We start from the raw sequence: 20,566 nt of genomic DNA, 5'->3' as shown, positions 1-20,566 counted from the left end.
ACAGAAGCGAACATGATGGCTGCCCTTGTAATCAATTCCTCCTTAAACAAAAAAGTGGGGGAGGTGTACAAGTGGCAGCTACCCAGCCTGCTGGCCTGCACAGCCTGCTTGACCTTGATMAAAGGCCTTTTCCTATGGGAAAGCAGATACCAAAGCATCAATTCCTGCCACACACACCTGTGCGAGAAGGCTTTAACAGCCCTAGAACATTGGGCTTTGGGTCTACGTGGGACATGGGAATGTTTTCCGGTAATAGCAAGAAACTGGCTACATGGTACACCCTAAAACATGGATGCAAAAAAACCATACCAATACTCAAATGTGCTTAATAAAGAACATCCTGATAGATAAGAAACAGAGGTCCACATTGTTATTTGTCAAACTGCTACAGCCAGCTGCCACTTAATACCAAAAAAAAATCTGACTTCTTGAGGGAAAACAGGTTGTACCCATCTACAGACAGCCATGGCCTTAAAATGAAACCTTCACAGTAACTCGTGACAAAAAAAATTTGTCTACCATGATTCAGAGGAGTTTCTATATAGCCAAAGAATAAGAGGCTAAAAATAATCACTAATAAAACCCAGCATGGAAACCCCRTGATCATTGACTGAACCAGTTCTTCAGCTGGAGAGCAGCTCAGTACTTCTTCCCTGGAAGTCAATGCTATGCCTTGGAGTGCCATCACAACAACCCTCTYATTTTACCTCTGCCAGGGAGGTTTTCACAGTCCTCAGCTCCCATCACCCCAAATGGTAACTCGGAAGTTCTTCACTCAGAGTCCTTCCCTGCTGTGATGAATGAGGCTGCCAATGCTCTGTCCAACGGGAGTGACCCAAGTTCTGCTGGTGCCAAACCCTCCCAGAGCCTGCACCAAAAGCTGCCTTGACTCTCCATCCTCCCCTTTATGCTCTACCATCAAAGATGAAGCTTCCTAGTTCTGGGCCAGGGCGACTAAAGTCTTTTCTCAGACAATCTGGACAATCTAACAGTATTATTAAAAAGCTTTATATCATTTACCAAACATAAAATACCTATCAAAAATCTGTTACCTAGCRACAAAAGTAACAATTATCAATGACAGGCACCAGAAGAGTCACAATTACCAACACCCCAGCCCCAAATCAGTCAGTTGGCATCTGAGTTAGCTGCTGCCTTCGGTGTCATTGGTGAGGCTTTCRGCCAGGTCCCCAAGCCCAGCTTTGTTCAGTGCCATGATCAGGTTCTCGGGGGTGGCGTGTGTGCCCTCTTGATCCTGCCAGGCCACCAGCAGCTGCTTTGCTCTCATCTTCACGTCCTCGCTGTCCAGCTCAATCTGCCGGATATCAGACTCCTTCATCTCCAAGTAGGGGGCCAAGGCCTTCCACTGCTCCCCCAGCCTGTTTGCAAAGGACTCGATCTGCTCTCCTGTCATGGCTTTGTCCCGTTGCACCTCTGGACCTGGGAAAAACAGAGAGGGAATTAGTGAGACCCAGGGAACATCTCCAGATACTGCAAATTAATCCTCCCTGCCCTGCCCCATTTTAAATCTTCTGTTTATTTACTGACAGCCTGACTTACACCTTTCCTGTAGCTTTTCAAACCTACTCGACCTTCATGAGCAGATTTTTACAAGATGTTTACCTGGGTTTCAATAGGAATGTCCTTTAACACCCATAATAAAGAAAATCTTGCTTTTTGYCTCCTATTATACTGAGAGAAATGAKAAGTCCTAAATACATCAGAACTGCCTCCTCCAAATGAAAACAAGGATTTTGACAGGCAGACTACAGTTTTCAACACAAGTCAATTATAACACAAAAATACAGAGTGATCTTTAACATTTAGCTGTCTTTTGGAATTTTTTTTAGCCAACTTACTCAAAGCCAACCCCGGTAAAAAAACCATACCAACTCAGCTTCCTTTGCTTTTTTTCTCATGTTGCTATTGGCAGCAGGACCRTGACAGTAAATTTCCTGTGTAGTTAGTACTTTAAGGAATTTTCTATCATTCTGGCATTGACAGAAGAACCATGGAATACTAGGCTCTGCTGAGAAGCYAAATGCTGTAGTGATTGCATGGATAGCTTTGCACATTCATAGCTTATCATGGTCTACAATCTGTGGCTTATCACCCATGTTTATTTCAAAATATCAYTGAAACACCAAAGATTGAATTACGTAGTGAAATTAATAATATTCTTAATATTTAATAGAATATCTCATCCTTGTCCCACCTGAAGAGACAGTTGGCAGGGAACAGAAATTTCAACTCTCTCCAGTGCTTACCAGTCACACTGATTTATCTGAACTGAAGTCACATCATTGAGGGGAAAGGATAAAAGATCCTGAACAACCAAACAATAAAAGCTCTCAGATCACTTCCCTTATGTCAAACACAGCAAACCACAGCTCTGCCCTCGTTGCTTTAAGACAAGATTTAAAGAAAGATGTAAATCCCACACAGTGACATGACACCACAAAGGCTGTGTGAATTAGCATTCAGCTGAAGAGGAAAGAACTTCTCTACTACTGGCAAGCAGATTGTGAAAGGTCAGATATTGGATGGAAAAGGGCAACATGAGAGAGATTCATAGGGGTCCACAGGTGGCTTTCCACTAACAGAAAAAAGCTTTCAACAAAGCTGCCAGAGGTACCCACTGTTTGGCTTCCATGCCCTGCATATCCCATCTGCCCATGCTGGATCCAGGAGCTGGCACAGTGTTACAACACCCAAGGGAGAAGGTGCTGTGAGATGAAGGCATGAATGAGGATGGAAGAGGGCAGATTCACAGACAAAGGAGATGGGAACAACACATGGGAGCAGGAGATGCCAGGATTAAAGGCAAGAGACAAACAGGAGTGGATTGTGGAGAAAAATGAGTGAGGATATTTGTAAGGAAGGTTGCTCTTCTCACAGAGAACCTTTTGCCTTTAAGATATTTTAAATGAAGAGGAAGTAAAGACCGCAGAGTTGGAATATATCCATTTTTGAAAGTCACACAGCTACCACCCCAAGAGGGGCTAGGGGAAGGAGCTTGCCCCAGTAATTAAACGGCAGAGAGAGAGAACAGTAAAGTGAGGAGCACTCACACAGACTTTTGCACAGCTGGTATTTCAGCTGTGAACACCCAGTGACACTGTCAATATACACCACGTAGCAGAAAAAGTGAAAGAGGCTCGTAACGAAATAGCTTATCCAACAGGTTGGATGCTTTTAGCATTGAAGGCCAGAAGAYTGGGAGGTTGCTCCTGGAGCCCCGTGTCCCAAACAGGCTGTGCTTTTTGGTACAAATGCACTAGGATAAACAGGACTGATGRCCCTCAGTAGAAACTATGTTAAAACACAGATTCTGCAATACACATCAAGAGAAAAACTGAAAAGACTGAGAACATGCAAATCTTACTTTCATTGTTTTCCTTTAATAAAGCATCATTATCTTCCTCATCTTCATCTTCACCTGTTTTTATTTCTTCAGAAGGAGGCTACAATAAAAGAACTATACATCACTGGATGAATTTTGTGTTCAAAGAGAACTGTGCTTGTCTCTGGAATGTGTGTTAGAATGGAAAGCCTGACATGGTAACACATGAGAATTAAAATCCCCCATAGTCTCCTAAACAAGTAACAGTAACAAGTTSTCATAAAACATATTACTAACTAAAAAACCTAATAAAAGCATCCACTGACTTCACAKGATTCTTCCATTTCATAGTGACAACAACTAAGCATTCCCTAGTGAACTTTATTACTTGCTTAAAAAAAAMCAGCCAACCTGGTTGAGATCACTAATGATGAACATTTAAAAAAAATCATTATTACTGTTATTCACTAATTTTATTCCTCACTTGGGAATTCCTCCAAGTTTCTGTACTTTCAARTATCTGGAAGGTGGCAAACAAATATACGAACAACAAACTTTTTACTCCCTCATTTAGCTACTGATCAGGCAAAAGGCTTCCTCTTTTTCTACATTTCAGCCACAGGCCTTATGCACATATTTGTTTCTTGCTATAACATAGGACACATGACAGTAGTACCATCAAGAACATTGCATACAGCAATACCTTAATACATTCAACAAATTAAAATACATCTGCCTCCCAATATTCTAAACTTGCTATTAGCATACATTAACCCTGATGGCATGACAAATGAAACAGTCATGTATTAAAATTCAACCTTTACACCTCAATAGTTTCACATTACACACAAGCAAAGTCCAGTAGAGAAGCAGGGGTTTGTATGTGCAAGACATTGCTGGGTTGTGTGCTAACTCAAAGGTGTAGAAAGTGCCCCTTCCCCACTGTCAGCCTCTCTTATCGCTGTGTATAAAAGTGATAAGGGACCTGAAAGGCCCCTCCCTGGACTCAAATTTTACTCTTGACCAAGCAAAGGGTTAATGCCTTAAATTTACAGCTCCACAAGGTTTATTCTTATTTTGCATATTTTAGACATCAGGGAGCTGATAGAAGAACTCTGGCAAACCTTGCTGTAAAGCTCTGGTAGCAATAAGCACAGCACCTTCAGCTGCACACACTGCCCTTTTTCCTGCCATCCCAGTATATTCATGAACCATAATTCTGGCTTATACCTTCCATTAAAGTGTCTGCACTGCAACACAGAACCCAGGCTGCTGGGTTCACATATATACATGTAAGTGCATATACACACACACATATATATATTTATACACACTCCTGCATACCAACAGGATTACCACACCTGGTTTTTTCACAGAGTACAAGGCAGGGCTCAACAGTTACCTAGGTTAATCAATGCTACTCAGTTTAGTGTTACTGGGATCTTCAGAGATTAGACTAATTTTATTTGTAACTTTTACTTTGATGTGCAGACTTTTTTMCTGKTTKTTTTTTTTYCYTKSCCCCTCTGTTCCCATGTACCAAATGGACTGCAGAGAGACAAGCAGAAAGCGAAATAATTCAGCATTTATTATTATAGGATAATAGTACTTACAGGCAGCTCCTTGGCTAATTTGATTACCATGTTTTCTAGATATTCAGGTAAACTCTTGAATTGTTGGTTTGTTGGCTGGAAGAAGTGGGGACTTCTGCGTGCCAGAAGTCTCAGTGCTCTCCAGCCATAGTTAGAATTGTTCACAGCCCTACAATAAAACACAAGTTTGATCAGTAAAGTCTGGCATCCCCAAGAGCACAAAGAAAGTTTTGAGACATTTAGTAGTATAATTTTGTCCAAATTTAAGCATTCTTGTACATTTCTGGAGTTCAACACAGATATTAGTTATGCTGAGAACAGTCCGTTTTCTTTAACAATCTGTCTTGGGGTGATTTTATGACACTACTCSTGCTCGTCTGCTTTATGCCCAGACAGGGGTTCTGTAGCTCCCGGGGGTGGCAGCTGGGGGAGCTCTGGTGGCTTCGTTCAAGCACACTCCCCACACGCTCAGCTTGTGGAGCACATGGGTGTTACTTGTTGCTTTTAGCAAGCTTGGTTTTTGTTAGCTTGGGCAAGTTTTCCTCCCASACTGCAGTAGCAATTGCTYYRTGGTTTCTGCTGKTTCTTCTTGGACTGTATGGCTTATTTTTGGTCCAAGACTGGACCATCAGCAGGAGCCAGCTGGTGCAGACTGGTGGGGAAACTCGCAGGGACACCGCACTTCAGCCCAGACCTTGGGAGAAACTGCACCAACGAAAGAAAAGACACTAAATCCACCAGCTTCATCTGCTGTGAGMAGGAGACCAGCATCAGAGGWWMACCAGGTTCCCATCTGCTTTTTCCCCTGAGCTCTTCCGTGGACTTTCCTTCCCTCCCCAAGACAAAGCTGTCCATCATTTTGCTCCTTCTTACCACATGCTCAGTAGAGTTTTTTTCCCCCCTTCCCCTGGCATTTTGAGTTTGTTTGTTCTGCTGTGGGTGGGGTAAGGTTCTGAAGGTTCAATAYCTAACAGTTACTCATTTTTTCCCGTGYCCTGTGGGCATCTTGTTTGTCAARTAAACAGGTTTTTTTCACTTTRATCCAGAAAATTCATTTTGTGKCARYGGGAAGGGATTGCTGAAACCCTTTTCTTTTAGAGRAAACATYCATTCCAGAGTGTTTTCTCCCAAACTTGTCTCTAAACTGAGACACAATCCAAACATGAAAGAGAATAAAATCAAGTGAAACGAAAGAGAGATGGACATACTTATACTTATTTTCAACCATGTTTTCAGGGTCTGCTTGTTCAATAGCTTCTTCAAAAAATTCCTCCAATGTTGGCATATATTCCCTAAAAAAATCAAATAAGGAGCTTAATATGCTTCACARCTTCTCTAAAATACAGTTTTTGGTTCCTTCATACACATCTCAAGCTCATCCACTAAAGAGAAAAAAACAAACCCAAAACMAATCCACTCAAATGTAACCATTTTAAATAAGCAAAGAATCTGACATGTTGCTATAAAATTATTTACTGCATAACTACTGGGGCGTGCCAGCAGTCACTAGCACTGTGTATTATATACATTTAAACCTCCTGCCATGCCAAGAGGTGACATCAACATCTGTCAAYGGTATTTGCACAGCTCACAAATGCCCAGGAGTCTAAAATGATTGTTTTGTGCCATTTGACAGGATCAGTTAAACGTGGCTCTCCCCCCACCCCCATTTCAGTTCCATCTGCTCTCRGAACTGCAGTTGGTTCTGACAGGTACTCAAAGCAGCACAAAAGGAACCCTAAAAGACCTAAAAACAGAACAGAAATGAYACTTCACACCATGATGACAGTCTGCTGTTGAGAAGACTAACCAAGAAACACAGATTGCATAAGAGCTATAGGTTACTGAGAGCCAAGATTCTCAATGCAAAGCAAGCTTGTAATGATCTGTATTTCTCCTACCTAATGCTGACAAGAGACACCTGGTTCTGCAAGGGAGTCTAGTAATGCGCTGGAGCAGGCTGTGAAGCACATTGGTCTGTAAATTCACTTAAATTTTGTTTTGAAAAATGCATTTTGCCCAGGGTAGCAGTGGCCTGTGCATGTTTAAGGGTAGCATCAGCACTGACTACAAAGCCAGCACCTTGAAAACCCATCTAAGTCCTGTTGTATTATCCCCAGAACAAAAACATCTAAAAAGAGGACAGCTAAGGAAATATTACCTCATCTAAATGGAGATGTGAGGAACCAAAGTAAAAAGCTACAGTCACTTGACCACGTACAGCCACAAAGTCTGTAGTAAAAACTTGGAACCAAATCCAGATCCCATGGGATCTGTTTCCTGTTTACCATGGCATGCATTTTCTTGGTTTATCTCCATTTGTTTAGGGTTTTATTTATTTATCTATTTTTATTTAAAGACATTGCAGGACAATACAATCACACACGGGGAGTCAAAAGCTTTGGTTCCAAACACAACTCCACCTTCAGCCCTTGGCCTAGTAAAGGCAAGTATCCTGCCAGAGACCTTCCTGTACATCCCCAGACTCACAAGTAAGGAGAGCACTTCCTCTGCAAAGCTCTAAACCTCTGGAAAAGTAATTCCTCCATTCAAKGTGTCTGCACAGCTAGCACCGCTCCACAGGCAACCAGACTTAACAGTCACTACTAGCAGAGTTCTCCTTGGGAACTGTCCCATTCCTTCTCCAAATTTTCTTACTCTGTATCATGTCTGCACAGAAAAAGGGATTTTGGTATCTGAAACAAAGAAAGTTGTGTAGCAGAATGCATTTTAAGTATTTCCTACAACTGTGCAAGCAGAAGGGATAACCAATAATTGCATTTTTCTGGATCTGCCCCATGAATAGATCCAGTACGTGCTGGAACAATGCCAGCTAGCCAATCTCTTATCTAGCACTGTTMAAAGCACAGACCTGCTCAAAAATCATAGCCAAGTAGCTGCTAAATTCATCAGAGCCAGACCTGGCAAGCTTCCTTCATTATATAAGGAAATTAATTATACAATCATGCTCTACAAAATGGGAGTTCTGTTTTTCAGCCTCACTTTTACTTTACTAAGCAATGGAAATTACTGACATTATAAACACTAGAGGAAGTGAAGAAAAGTGAGATTTCAAGTGAGATTTCATATAACAAAATTCTCTCAAGACACAGTGAAATGCACACCTCCTATGACCATCTGGTCTATTTTCTAATGCCAATTTGGTAACTCTCATTAGAGTGCTAATTAGTTCGCTTCAGACAATGACACACCCATTTTTACCTACCTRCTCTCAGATTTACAGGCTTCCATGTTATCAGGACATAAATTCCAAAGGCGAGTCAGTTCCTCACTGAAAAGAAAAGCATAAACACACATCGTTTATGTTCACCGTTCTATTATTCCACACTTATGGACTGTTTTAAAGGTCTTAATGGTTACAAGGAAAGAAAACCTACTGCAAGTTTTAAAGGAACCCCTGCTCTTTCCTGGCAGTTCCCAAGTAAGTAAGTTTGAAAATTACTGCACAGAAAAACCAGTGGAGGAAAAAAYCCCAAACAGAAACCCCCCCMAACCAACTAACTAACCCAAACCCAAAACCCTATAAAGGAARAAGAACCCAACRTACTTCCCCATAAGGATTTTTTTGCTTGATCCTTTTCCTAAGAAGTCCTCTGGAGCTGGCCTCTTTCTCACAGGCCTCATTGGCTTAGAATCAGGAGGTCTGAAGAAAAACAAGAAAAGGATGCTCTTGAGTATCAAACCAGTARTATCTCACGAACAAAAAAAAGTGATTTCACCTTCACCTTTCACCTTCAGATGGTGACAAGTTGAATCATAATGAAAGGACTGAAGGACAGTGAGTCTAAGACTGGAAGGAGACAGTGGTGAACAGGAGAGAGAAGGCAAAATGAAGATAAGGGTTCTGCCAGACACCAAAATGAGTTCACTCAAAAATGTAAAGCTCTACCAGAGTCCCRATAAAGAGAAGGAAGCAAATCACATTTGTGCCAGCAGCACATATAAGTATGATCTACCCTGCTGCTGGGATCATCTGCTCTATGATTGCAAGGCCTCTTTCCCCAGCTGCACCTGATTTCATGGAATCAGARAATGGAGAACCTGGGGTTAGGGCAAGACCTACCCAAGCTGAAACTCTGGATGAGATCTAAAGGAGACAGAACATTTATAAAAGTCAAATTTCATAATTTTACTTCCCCATAATCACCCTGCAACAGTAATTTCTCTCTTCTAACAGCCCCCCCCTCCCTTTTTCAGTAAACACCTTTAGTCATGAAGAGGTGGCTGCACTCATCTCTCCAAGGAAATCTCCAAAGAGACAATGACCCAGATGCTCCTTACCACAAGGAGGCTACAAGTCTTTGTGTACAATGAAAAAGGGTGAAAGAAAATGTTCCGTCATCCTCTCAAGGTAAAGTAAATGCAGGGAGTCAAAGTTCAAGTTTTGTCACTAGTTAGTAAATTACACAGGAAACTTTCAGTAGTGAAAGCCACCTAACTGTCATTTCCCTTAAGTCATGAGCATCAAGTGGCAAACTAATAAATAAATTGTGTAAGAGAACTGTTACACACAAACTCCAGGTATGCTGCCCTGTCAAAGCCATAATGTCAAAGGCTCCTTTAGAGGCAATCCAAAGGGGCATATGGGAAAGTCAGGCACTAACCTCTTCAACTAGGATCTGCTGAAAGCAGGAGGGGACCCAGCCTGCTCCAGTCACCTTGTCAGTACCACAAAATGTTSCCTTTAGACAATGAAGAATGCTTTCCTGAGAGCCCACACACCTATAACCACCTCTTCCCTGACACTGCAAGCCTTATGACTTTTGGCAGGAATCCAAGAGCCTTCTGCACTTGCTGAAGGGACAGGCAACTGTGCAGATTTCCTGTATGAATGACTAACACTCAAATGCACCATGGGTACCATATTCGGAAGTGGAACCACCATTTCAAACAAGCAGCAGAAAGCTTCTGTTTCATAACAGTTACCTTTCTTTCACAAAGCTTGGGCAGCCCTCATTTTTCCATGAGTTCCAGTTTTCTTCAGTATTTAATATATGCTGGAGAAAGACAAAGTATTGCACATTATTAGRGTCATAATCAGTTTTGGAGTTGACCTCAAAGATTTAAACAGCTATTAAAATTAAAGGGAAARCTTTCTTCTAGGTTGTGTATTTCAATCACTATTTTAAAGACCATCAGTATAGTCTTAAAGAATTGGTTTAAKCTACTCAAAAAGTGTATCTCCTCTCTTCAAAAATTGTAAGAAAGGTGTTATTTCCCCTGATCTAGACAAGAAAATAGATGCAGTCAAAGTAAAGGAAAGAAGAAAAGCAAGAAGAAAACTTTTGAGGTTTTTATTAATTTTACTTGTATTTTATTTCCATTGTCTTKGGGCACAGGACTCCTACATGCAAAAACTTCAAATTTTTTTTTGCTTTCCATTAACTCATCTCTCCTGTATGTACACATGCACAGAGAGGCATATTTCTGTTTCTCCCCAGGAAAAGGAAGAAAAGAGTATTAATGAAAACATGGGATAAAATATGACTGTAAAATAAAAAGACATTATAAGACCTTTATTTACTGGGATGAGGTAAAAATTCTCTCAGATATAATAGCTGTGTTCCAAAAGCTGGTTTATGCTGATACTGCTTTTTTATGTGCTATATAGACCTTGTTCAGGCAGACATCAAAGTACTTACCTCTACCATTTTTGAGAATCTTTCCCCATCGGGAGGATTTTCTGAAAGAAGCTATAATTGTGAGAAAAGAAAGTGAACTTTTTGCATTTCACCTGTAGCAGAACATGTAGGAAAAAAAMCCCAGAGAAAATGGTGATTACTGCTTCAAAGGTGGTTGATACCTATTACATGCTTAATATTCTTCTAGCAATTTCTATGGAACTAGATACTGTACTAACCTGGTAAACTGCTTTTGTAGTATCTTCAATCCAAAGAGACTGTTCATCTGTTAGAACATAATTTGAACTGGAATTGAAAAAACAAAACAACACATCAAAAACTGTGCTGAGGTCACATAATTTACAATACATATCTTCTGTTAGAGGGGATCTGAGGAAAGTACTTTGAATATGATGTGCTCTGGTCCCAGGGACTGACCATTTTTTAGTTTGTGGAATTAATTAGATGTGCTTGGGGACTATACTTTCAAGGTTTAGTTTTACTGAATAGGAAGCCCATTTGTGTGATTCAAGAACACAGYTTCCTGTTGGACCCAAAATACAGCAAAATGGGCACAATGAAAACATTTACCCCAAAAACACTCACCAAGTGTTATATTACACCATTTGTATCTCATTCCATCCTTGACCACTGATAAACGAATGGTTTTAAGTAACATTTTAATGAACCGACCATGAAATGACTGTCATCTCAACAAGACAAGAACTGCAATGCAGAAGATCTGAATTCCATTCTTTCTCTGCCACTAAACTGCCTTGATAAATAATCTATAGAACTAGGATGGTGATACCAATCCAGTCTACAAAGTTCTTTAAGTGCCGTTTATAAAAAGCAATATATTGCAGGCRAGAGACAGCTACCTTGTTAAGGATGTGAATTATTATGTGAACATATGGCCCAGGGCACAGGAAATGAAGAGAAAGATGGGATTTTCATCAGCATAGAGATTAGGAACAAATGGAGTTTGGTTCTATCCCATGAATTTATAAAAGCAACAATCACCATTGTTATTTCTTGCCATTTTAGAGTTCTGTAGCACACTAGAAAAAGCAGCAAACAATGCCACATTGCAGAATTAGTATAGATCCAAAATGATGCCACACGCAAGTACATTGACTTGGTTTTACAACTTGATGCTGCCAAGAGTCTCCTCTCTTCTCATGGCTGGCACTCAGCATAAACAAGTTTTAATGGCCTCTGCTTCTCTGAGACCCCACAACTCACCAACCTGACAGAAAACTAATTCTGCAAAGATGAGCAGATTGGGTTTTTGCTGGTATAGTACATTGCACAAGTTGAGTAAGTCCAGTAACGTTAGAGCAAGGGATGGCAAAGAATCAGAGAGGAACASAGAAATAAATGAGACTTCTGCTTTCCTGCTGCAAAATAACTTCAGCCACACCCTGTATTTACCAATCCAAGGCTCCRAGTTCCACAAAAACCTCAGAATAAGTAGACAAACTATTTTAGAATATTTTGTTTAAATACAAGTTCCTAATTCCCCAACCCCAAAACACAAAATATTTTCACATTACCTTTTAAATTTGACTTGTCCCTTTAGATACTGAAATAGTATTAGGTACTGCAACAAGATGTGACGGCGAAAGTTACTGTCACTCAGCTGTAAATCCATCAGCTAAACAACAACAAAAAAAGGAACAGATCTTTGATTATTTACTCTGTTTTAACTTATCTTTGTAAAGGCAACRTTACAAATGAAATCCAATAAACAAATGGCAGCTTTACTGAAGATTTACTCCAGAAATAGAAGCCCCCAGGTAATTAAGAAGCAATCCACAAAGAATAAAATAGAAAAAAGAAAAAAAAATAGAAAAGAGAGCAAAAGAGAAAAAAGAATAGAATAAATCTATCTAAAGTGATCAAACAGTATAATGGGATACCCAGAGAAACTGTGGAATCTTGATCTCTGGAGATATTCAAAGCCCAGCTAGACACAGTGCTGATTAACTGCTCCAGCTGAGAGCTTTGAGTAGGGAGACTGAACGAGACACTGGTCCCTCCCAAACTCAAGTAGCCTGGGATTCTGAGAAGGGAAATCACATACCTTTTCACTAGTTAGGAACTTTGCAAAATATACATGYTCTCCTCCTGTTTTTAGTTCTTCCAACTTTTTTCGTGAAGCCTGAGTGTCGTCCAATTTGTAACTTTTGAAAACAGCCAAAACTTCTTCTGAGTACTATAAAACAGTTATTTACCACATTAAACAATAAAAACCAACTTTGTAGTTAGACAACTACACTAGACATAAAGCCAAGCAAGTAAAATAAGCTTGCAATCAGCCCATCAAAGCAACCCATTGGTCACCATTGTGCAGGGCCTCTCCGAACACCACAAATGAAGTGTTTCTTGCATCAGAATAGCTAATCATATGGAGTATTTAAAATATGTTAAGAAAAGCTATGTTTTGGSTTCTGAACAATGCATAATTCCTTTGCTGTTTAGACATGATGAAGAAAAAAGGTTCATGTGATGATAGTGCTACATTAATCTGAAAGACTTAAGTCTGTACTTGATCAGTTTCTGAACTGCACCTGTGGTGGTTCTATGTGGGGGTTTTTTCTTGATCCCATTAGTAGACCTCATTAATTAGATTTATATTAGGATCTCTGAGCAGATGTCACCTCTTATTACCAACAAACAGAGATTAAAAATAACTAGGCTTCTTTGATTTAAATAAATACTGAGTGACAAATTGTGAAGAAATGRTAGCTTAGCAATAAATCATCCTCAGTATTCACTTAAGCAAAACTGAAACAGCTGGCTTAAGGGGACATTCAAGTCATTGCTTCTATAAAGAGATTTGCTTCATTAGAAACCAATAATCTTTAGGATCCCACCAGCATCAATATGACTACTCAAAAATACGAGCTAGGACTAGGTAGAGCTATTTATCTTCTTCAGATAAAAAAATGCAAACTAACCCACAAGTTCTGCTTTTTGCAGCTGATAAACAACAAAAAAGGTATTTCTGGCATTGTTGCAACATAYGAAGTATTTCTGATATTGACATACACAAGTTGTATTAGGGGGCTTATGGTACATCTGAACACAACATGTTTGTTTACTGCCAAAGGCTCACTTCAGAAAATAGCATTTTCCAGTGGCCTGAGCCTTTCTATTGTTTAATGCTTACGCAGTCAGTGCTACTCATGCTGAAATGACTTTTACTCAGGCTGAATGGTKGAAAGCATGAATTTAGATTACCTTTAGAAAAGTTTTCCATGACACCTTCTCATAGCACTGCACAGGATTTCTAAAATAATCTTGAAGCGACCAGAATTTTCTATACAGGTTATAATCTATTGGAATGGAACTGTGGAAAAAAAGAATTTAAAAAAACTTACTGAAAAGCAATTCATTAAATTCAAGTTCATTCAGGAATGTACAACCCCAGAAAATATCATTCATTTTGGAAGTAAATGAATAAATCAGTAGTGAACCCTTGCAGAAAAATCTGTAACTTGTCCTTGTAAGAGTTTTTCGTTCAGTCTATCATTACTTTCTCACCATAAAAGCAAAAATARTACATAAAAAGGATCCCAGGAGCTTTGCAATATGTGGGGAATGAAGAGAAACACAGCTTTTTCTCCTAAAGCACATACTCAAAATCCCTGAATACACCTTRTCACAACAAGTTTTGTCAAGCGAATTTGGAAAACTGTCAAACCCAGACTGGTTCTCAGCCAGGGTATGCAACTTTTTCAAATCTGTGAATTTCTGTCTTTCAGGCAGCTCCATTTAATTAAGACACTGYCAGGAGTCCTCATTGATTAGACATATCTAATCTTGAGAGGGCAGGAGATGAGAATTGGGACCACAACATTTAAAGATTTTTCCTGAACAGCTTTTTTCCTTTCACTTTATGCTTTTAAAATTTCTGTAAGCTCACCAACTTGTTGGTGCTTCATCATCTCCCATTTCACCTTCTTCTACATCCATTCCTTCTTCCCTCTCCTCTGTGTGCTAAATAGGAAAAAAATATYTTAAATTTATGCAAATGCCACTACAGTTTGCCGAGTTCTCACAGCGTTCTTTATTACAAACATTCAATTACATATTAGCTCAGAGAGCCTAAGCTGGTAACTCAAAAGATCTCTGAAGTATTATTACCATAAAATGAGCAACAAATTCCCATCTTAATGCAATGCTAGCATCACTATTTCTGAAAAAGACCTGAAGAGACAGTTCTATCCTCTGCACACTGTGGAAAAAACTGCACAGTGACAGTGCTCATTCCTCAAATCAAAACAACCTTTTTCCTCTCAGAGTGCACTGTTTAATGTTACAGGCAATAGCCCTATTCCCAAAACAACAGCTTGGYAGAGGGACAACCAAATGGTGAACCTTCAGTCCCAAACACTAAGCACAGTAGCATATTTTTTGCAAACTATACGTTCACTGCAGAATCAGTGAAAAATAACATAAGAATTTTCACCTTCTGTCCCAGAGTGCTTTCATGTTCATTGGTATTGAAAACAGTGACATTTTCCAGGTTAAATTGGCTCTGCAAGTTAAGCCCTGTGAAAAACAAAGGGTAAGTCTTAAAAGCTGTGAAGTTCCCAGGACTGTTCACTCAGACAGCTGTTTATGAAATGCTGATACTCATTCTCAGAAACAGTATTCAAAATCTATGTTTGAAATCAAAGCAAATAAAAGTCACTTACAGTATCAAGGATAGGCACAAGAACTGGGATACAAGTGCAAAGTGACTTGGCCCAACTGGATTTGGACTGCAACCACTGTAAGTTTAGAAGGTTCTGCTTATTTAGCCTTGATGTTGTGTCATGAAATGCAAAAAATCTCACCTGACTTTTCTGAAAGCGGAAATAACCTAGCCAAGAACAGTTGAATTCTTCCACAAAAGACCGTGTTTTGYGACTTAGATAATCTTCTTAAGAGGTCTAGATATAATAAAAAGTAAAGAATATTAGTATTTATCCTTCTTTTCATTTCTCATATAATAGAATTCAATACTTGCTAACTACATGACCTACAGAGCTAATGAAAGGCAGTTCAGATTTGTAAATTTAAATGCTAGTGACTCCCTCTGATCAGACAGATTTCATCCAAATGCATTCTGCCAATTCTCCTAACACCTTCAAYACCAATAAAAAATAAATTCAAATGAATCCTACTCAAATACAGCCTCTGATATGAGCCTTGTCATTGCTGAGGAATGATATTCTTTCTGCAATGATCTCCACTGATGAAGAGAGTTCCYTGAGGTCTGAACAACTTTTACATTAATAAGCAAGACTCATGAATTCATATCTGCTGAGTGACGCACCTTTTAACTTCATTACTTGTTGAACACATCTGAATTTAAATCAAATTATTAAACTCGCTTTCATTTGCTGAGATAGGAAGTTCTTTAATTCTACTTCYCCCTTCCCAAAAAAATACCACTCACCATTGCACATGCGTAGCAAGTAATTTTTCCCTGCAGAGTAAAATGTATTCTGAAACAAAATAAAGACATTTAGAACATTCAGAGATCATAAAACCTTCTTGAGTGGATTTAATTCAATCATAAGATATGAGTAAGTATGAGTCACTCCTACAGATAACTGTAAATTTGAGTCTCTCCTTACATAAGAGGCAGGTTCCATGAAAAGACAACATGAAATGAGCAGTCCCACAAATTCCAAGAAGGCATAAAATACATTTAAATCCAGCCTTCATAAAAAAAAAACATTTGTTACAATGAATTGTAAGAACAGCAACCACTTTTTTTTCTTGGAATACACTAWTTTTGACAGTAATTTCCTTTATTATTCCCATGCATGATTTATACAAAYAAGTAGAGAGCACACACAAAAGATTTACAGCTTTCAAAATACTGGCTATTTGAAAGTAGGAGAAAGAAATCAGTAGATACTTGAATTAATAATAAAGAACAGTTTGTGAATATATCAGGGGCCACAATGTTATCTGAAACAGAACAGCTGGAGTTAGTGACTATGAGAGGAAGTCCTGGTTAGAAAATCCAGGTTAGGAAAACAGTGAGAAATTAGAATGCTTTTCAGGTGCAACCTTTGGAGCTCCTGACACTTACATGTCAGCTACAGACAGTTAAATTCTGTTCATAAAAATGGCTTGTGTAGACAAAAGCTTTGGTAAAACTATACAACATTTTGCAGAAATACTCACCGATTTCCATGTAGCAACATTTTTCTCCACAAAAGTGAAAATTTTGTCACACTGATCCAAAGGGAGGCAATCCAGAACATCCCCCAAAAGCACAAATGGAGTTGATGCAGTGCAGATACCTATAAGGAACAGGGAATCTTTTATTTAATAAATCTGAATAGAAATGCAAAAAAATAAAGATGCACTGCACTTGAGAGACGTTTAATTAAAATAAAAAAAAAAAAAGAAGAAAGTTGTTCTTCTGAGTTACTACAAATCCTAACAGAAAGCATGGGCTAAAATGTAAACTTTCATTAAGGCTACTTCTGCACATACGCAAATGAGATTTGCAAAAGCTTTGCACTAAAATAAAACAAATACTAAAAAAAAAAAATCACTGTTCTAAAGACCTCAGAGTCTGAAACAATGCCATATCTTTTTGCAGACCGCAAGTAAACTCTTTCAGACCTCTAAATCCACAGTTAGTCACTACACACACCCATGAAGCCTGAGAGCCTTTTCAAATAAAGCACTGCTAAACAGTGTTCCAAGGCCATCTATCCATGCTCTGCAGGCAGTGCCTGCATCCCTCATATCACAGTTCTTGTTATTCTACAGCTCATAAAACATAGATGTAGCTAACCTATACTTATTAAAACAAACTTTTTTTGATGAATAATGTGAACAAGAAACCATGTGATCAAATAAACAAAAGGAAGAGTTCAAAAGCCACTTCAGAAGAGATCAGCTYGCTGATTTCTGACACAAAAAACAATTACAGAAACAGATTCAATCTCTAAAAAACAGACAAGTACTGACAGGAGATGAGCACAGCTATCCAGGAGATGTTATTTCTGGCTCTGCCAAGTCATTTTACCTCTCTGCCTCAGTGGTCTCAACTCTGAAATTATGTGGGGAAACTTCTAATAATTTTAGAATGCTGGACAAAGACTGAAAATGCTAATCATGCTGCAACCAAACCCATTCATCTTTCTCTATTAAAAAGAAAAAAGAGATTCTAACACAAACGTCACATATATAACCAAATCCAAATTTAGTTATATTATACTTAATTTCTCTTCTGAAATAAAATCAAACTTACTAAGCACTAGCATATCACCAAAGGWAACCACCATAGATGAAATCAAGATTTTAAAATTCCCCATAATGGTCCCYAAAATTGTCAGTAGATTTGAAAGAKAGATGCTCACCTTCTGTGACTCCATTAATAGCAAGAGAAATGATTGCCAGSAGATTTTCACATGGAGCTTTGTTTATCTAAACAAAGAAAACAGTGTTGAAATTCTCTGGTCTGACTCAGAAGTATCTAACAAAGCTAAAATTCTTGCTTCCAAGTAGGCAAATTTAAAACAAATATTGACATTCAATTTTCTAAAACAATCTATTAAATTTGACCTGTCAATTAACTATAACATGTTTTTACTGAGTGTGAAACCTTTACTGACTGCTTCCAGCCACTAAAGACCCAAACATGCAGCGAGCAATTTACCTCTGAAAATCAATATTCCACATATAGGCTTCATTCCAGTATTATTTGATCATACATTATTTGACTCCTTTCATCATTCTTTTTAGCTGACAATGCAGCTTTGTTACATATAAGTAACAAACCACAAAATGGCTTAGATTTGAAGAGGCCATAAAGATGCAGTTCCATCCCCCTGCCATGGACAGGGACATCTTCCACTAGGTGAGGTTGCTCAGAGCCCCATCCAACCTGACACKGAACCTTTCCAGGGTTAAGGCATCCACAACTTCTCTGGGCAACTTGTTTCAGTGCCTCACCATCCTAACAGTGAGGAATTTCTTTCTGATATCTATTCTAAACGTACCCTTGCTACCCCCTCTTAAAATAGCAGTTATAGAACAATGYATATTTATGAATTAGAATTTTAAGATAAAGCAGTTTCATAAGGATTACAAAGAAATGCTGGAAAAGGCTCACTCAACAACACTGACTAAAGTATGATGTCTATAAAATACAAAATTTTACCCACCTCTTTGAAGCACCTGTATTTAATCTTAATTAACTACTACCTAGCTCCTGTTTTTAATAAAGTGTTTTCTTAAACTAAACTRAGTAGCTGTTACATTAATCTATTAGCCTGAAAATAGAAATTTGAGGTTCAACAAGATATAAGCWGCAGCAATTTAAAGTACTTACTATTTCTTCTTCCACAACAACTCTAAAAGCTTGATCCAAGGTGCACTTCTTTTCATTTTCACTGCAAATGCAAACATTCCACCTTAGTTAGTAACAACACTCAGGCCCAAGATTACTAGAAGTTATCTAAATAGGCACTTTTAAAAAAATCAAGTAGCCATTACTTACCTCCCAGGAACCTGGTTAAATGCATTCAGCAACGGCTTGATGCTTTTGTTAATCAGGGCCTCTCTGGTAGATGTCTACCAAAATGCAAAGAAAGGTTACACCACCAGTACAAAACTAAAAGATGTCCTCCTTCCTCTGACACTGGGCAGAAACACAAAGGAATCTTTCTGCCACACACCATTYGTCACTTTACAGARAGAACTTTGTAACACGAAGGGCAARTAACAAGGACCTAGGAAATTACRCAYRTGAATTAATAGAGAATCACACCTCAAACAAAGCTGGGCTAAGTGTGGTGAAAACAGCATTTCTAAGTGATACACAGAGGAGCACTCTGTTGTGACCAACACTGCATCTACTGTTGGCTCACGTGCCACACACACTTCAGGTGGTTATAGTGGTTTGGGACACAACTCAGAATATTCTGAGTCAGWCAGTACCCACAAGAATCATCGAGTCCAMCTCCTGGCCCTGCRTGGACAGCCCCAAGAATCCTATCATGTGCCTGAGAGCCTCTCTGTCTTCAAGGGAGTTATCAGCTCCTCCCAATTTTGTATCACCTACAAACTTGCATAGGATCCCTGCAAGTCCTGCGTTTTTACAAATGCTGAAAACCACCAAACTCCCACCGACGAGATGGTCTAAAATTCCCGTTACAAAATCGATCTAATTGATCTAGCGCTTGTGCCTCTCCCACCTCTATGCAAATCCCACCCTCTTGTTTGACAATATGGGTCGCAAACGACGGGATCCAGAGGCCTGGCTACACACGCAGCTCCCCAGCTCTGGCCAAGGAAAAGCATCCCTCAGCAGAGGCGCTGAGGAGGGAAGTAATACTACTGGAGGCACGCCATTTTTACACTGTCTTTCACATTAATTTTCGCTAACCTGAAGGCTGATCCTGCCCTCGGCCGAGGCGGCGCACAGCCCGTCCCCTCTCCCGYACCGCCGTGCCTCGGCCGCGCTCAGCGCTCCATAAAGAGGCGCCCGGGCCGCGGGCCCAGCCGCGCCGAGACACAGCCCGGCCCCGGAGCTTCCCGGCCCCCGTGCGAGCGGCAGGGACGGAGGGGAGGATGGAGGGGCAGAGGGAAGGCGGGAGGGAGCCGCGGGAGCCTCACCGTGAAGCGGAGCCGCGCCTCGGGCAGGCTGAAGAGCGGCGGCGACATGTTCCCGGGCGGGCGGCGCTGGCAGCGCGCGCCGATGACGCCATGGCCCCCGCCCGCCCGGCGGGAAGAGGGAGGAGCGCCGGGCACATCGCGTGTGGCGCCGGGATGTGCCGGGAATCGCCGGGCTGTGGAGCCGCTTCCTTTGGAAAACACCTCCGGGATCACCGAGGCCGACGGTTAACCCCGCACTGCCACGCCACATCCCCAAGGGCCACATCCAAGCGCTTTTTGAGCGCTTCCAGGGATGGTGACTGCACCGCTTCCCTGCACAGCCTGTTCCAATGCTTGCCAGCCCTTTC

The 20,566-nt window shown here is 40.1% G+C and overlaps 1 protein-coding gene across 2 annotated transcripts; it reads right to left on the bottom strand.

Moving 5' to 3' along the window:
• Positions 1-348: 348 nt before the first annotated feature.
• On the bottom strand, positions 349-20,305 carry THOC1 (THO complex subunit 1). Of its 2 annotated transcripts, XM_057364919.1 has the most exons (22): positions 20,220-20,305; positions 19,102-19,175; positions 18,934-18,994; positions 17,960-18,026; positions 16,770-16,888; positions 16,030-16,078; positions 15,425-15,520; positions 15,055-15,137; positions 14,509-14,582; positions 13,824-13,932; positions 12,664-12,795; positions 12,134-12,234; positions 10,817-10,883; positions 10,599-10,649; positions 9,883-9,953; positions 9,020-9,043; positions 8,504-8,599; positions 8,162-8,227; positions 6,144-6,227; positions 4,957-5,104; positions 3,386-3,464; positions 349-1,440 (listed from the first exon to the last, which is right to left on the bottom strand). In XM_057364919.1, the coding sequence occupies exons 1-22, from the start codon at positions 20,265-20,267 to the stop codon at positions 1,145-1,147; spliced, it is 1,995 nt and encodes a 664-aa protein (XP_057220902.1). In that variant the 5' UTR covers positions 20,268-20,305; the 3' UTR covers positions 349-1,144. The 2 variants fall into 2 exon arrangements, with proteins under 2 accessions (XP_057220902.1, XP_057220903.1); XM_057364920.1 differs by lacking the exon at positions 9,020-9,043 and having other exon boundaries at positions 20,220-20,304.
• Positions 20,306-20,566: the final 261 nt, after the last annotated feature.

The sequence above is a fragment of the Malurus melanocephalus genome, unplaced genomic scaffold (genome assembly GCF_030028575.1).
Source record: "Malurus melanocephalus ecotype Western Australia unplaced genomic scaffold, MMel_1.1 scaffold_44, whole genome shotgun sequence".
Classification (NCBI taxonomy): domain Eukaryota; kingdom Metazoa; phylum Chordata; class Aves; order Passeriformes; family Maluridae; genus Malurus; species Malurus melanocephalus.
The sequence above is the reverse complement of the archived record's forward strand: the minus strand, read 5'-3'. Positions and strand labels throughout refer to the sequence as shown.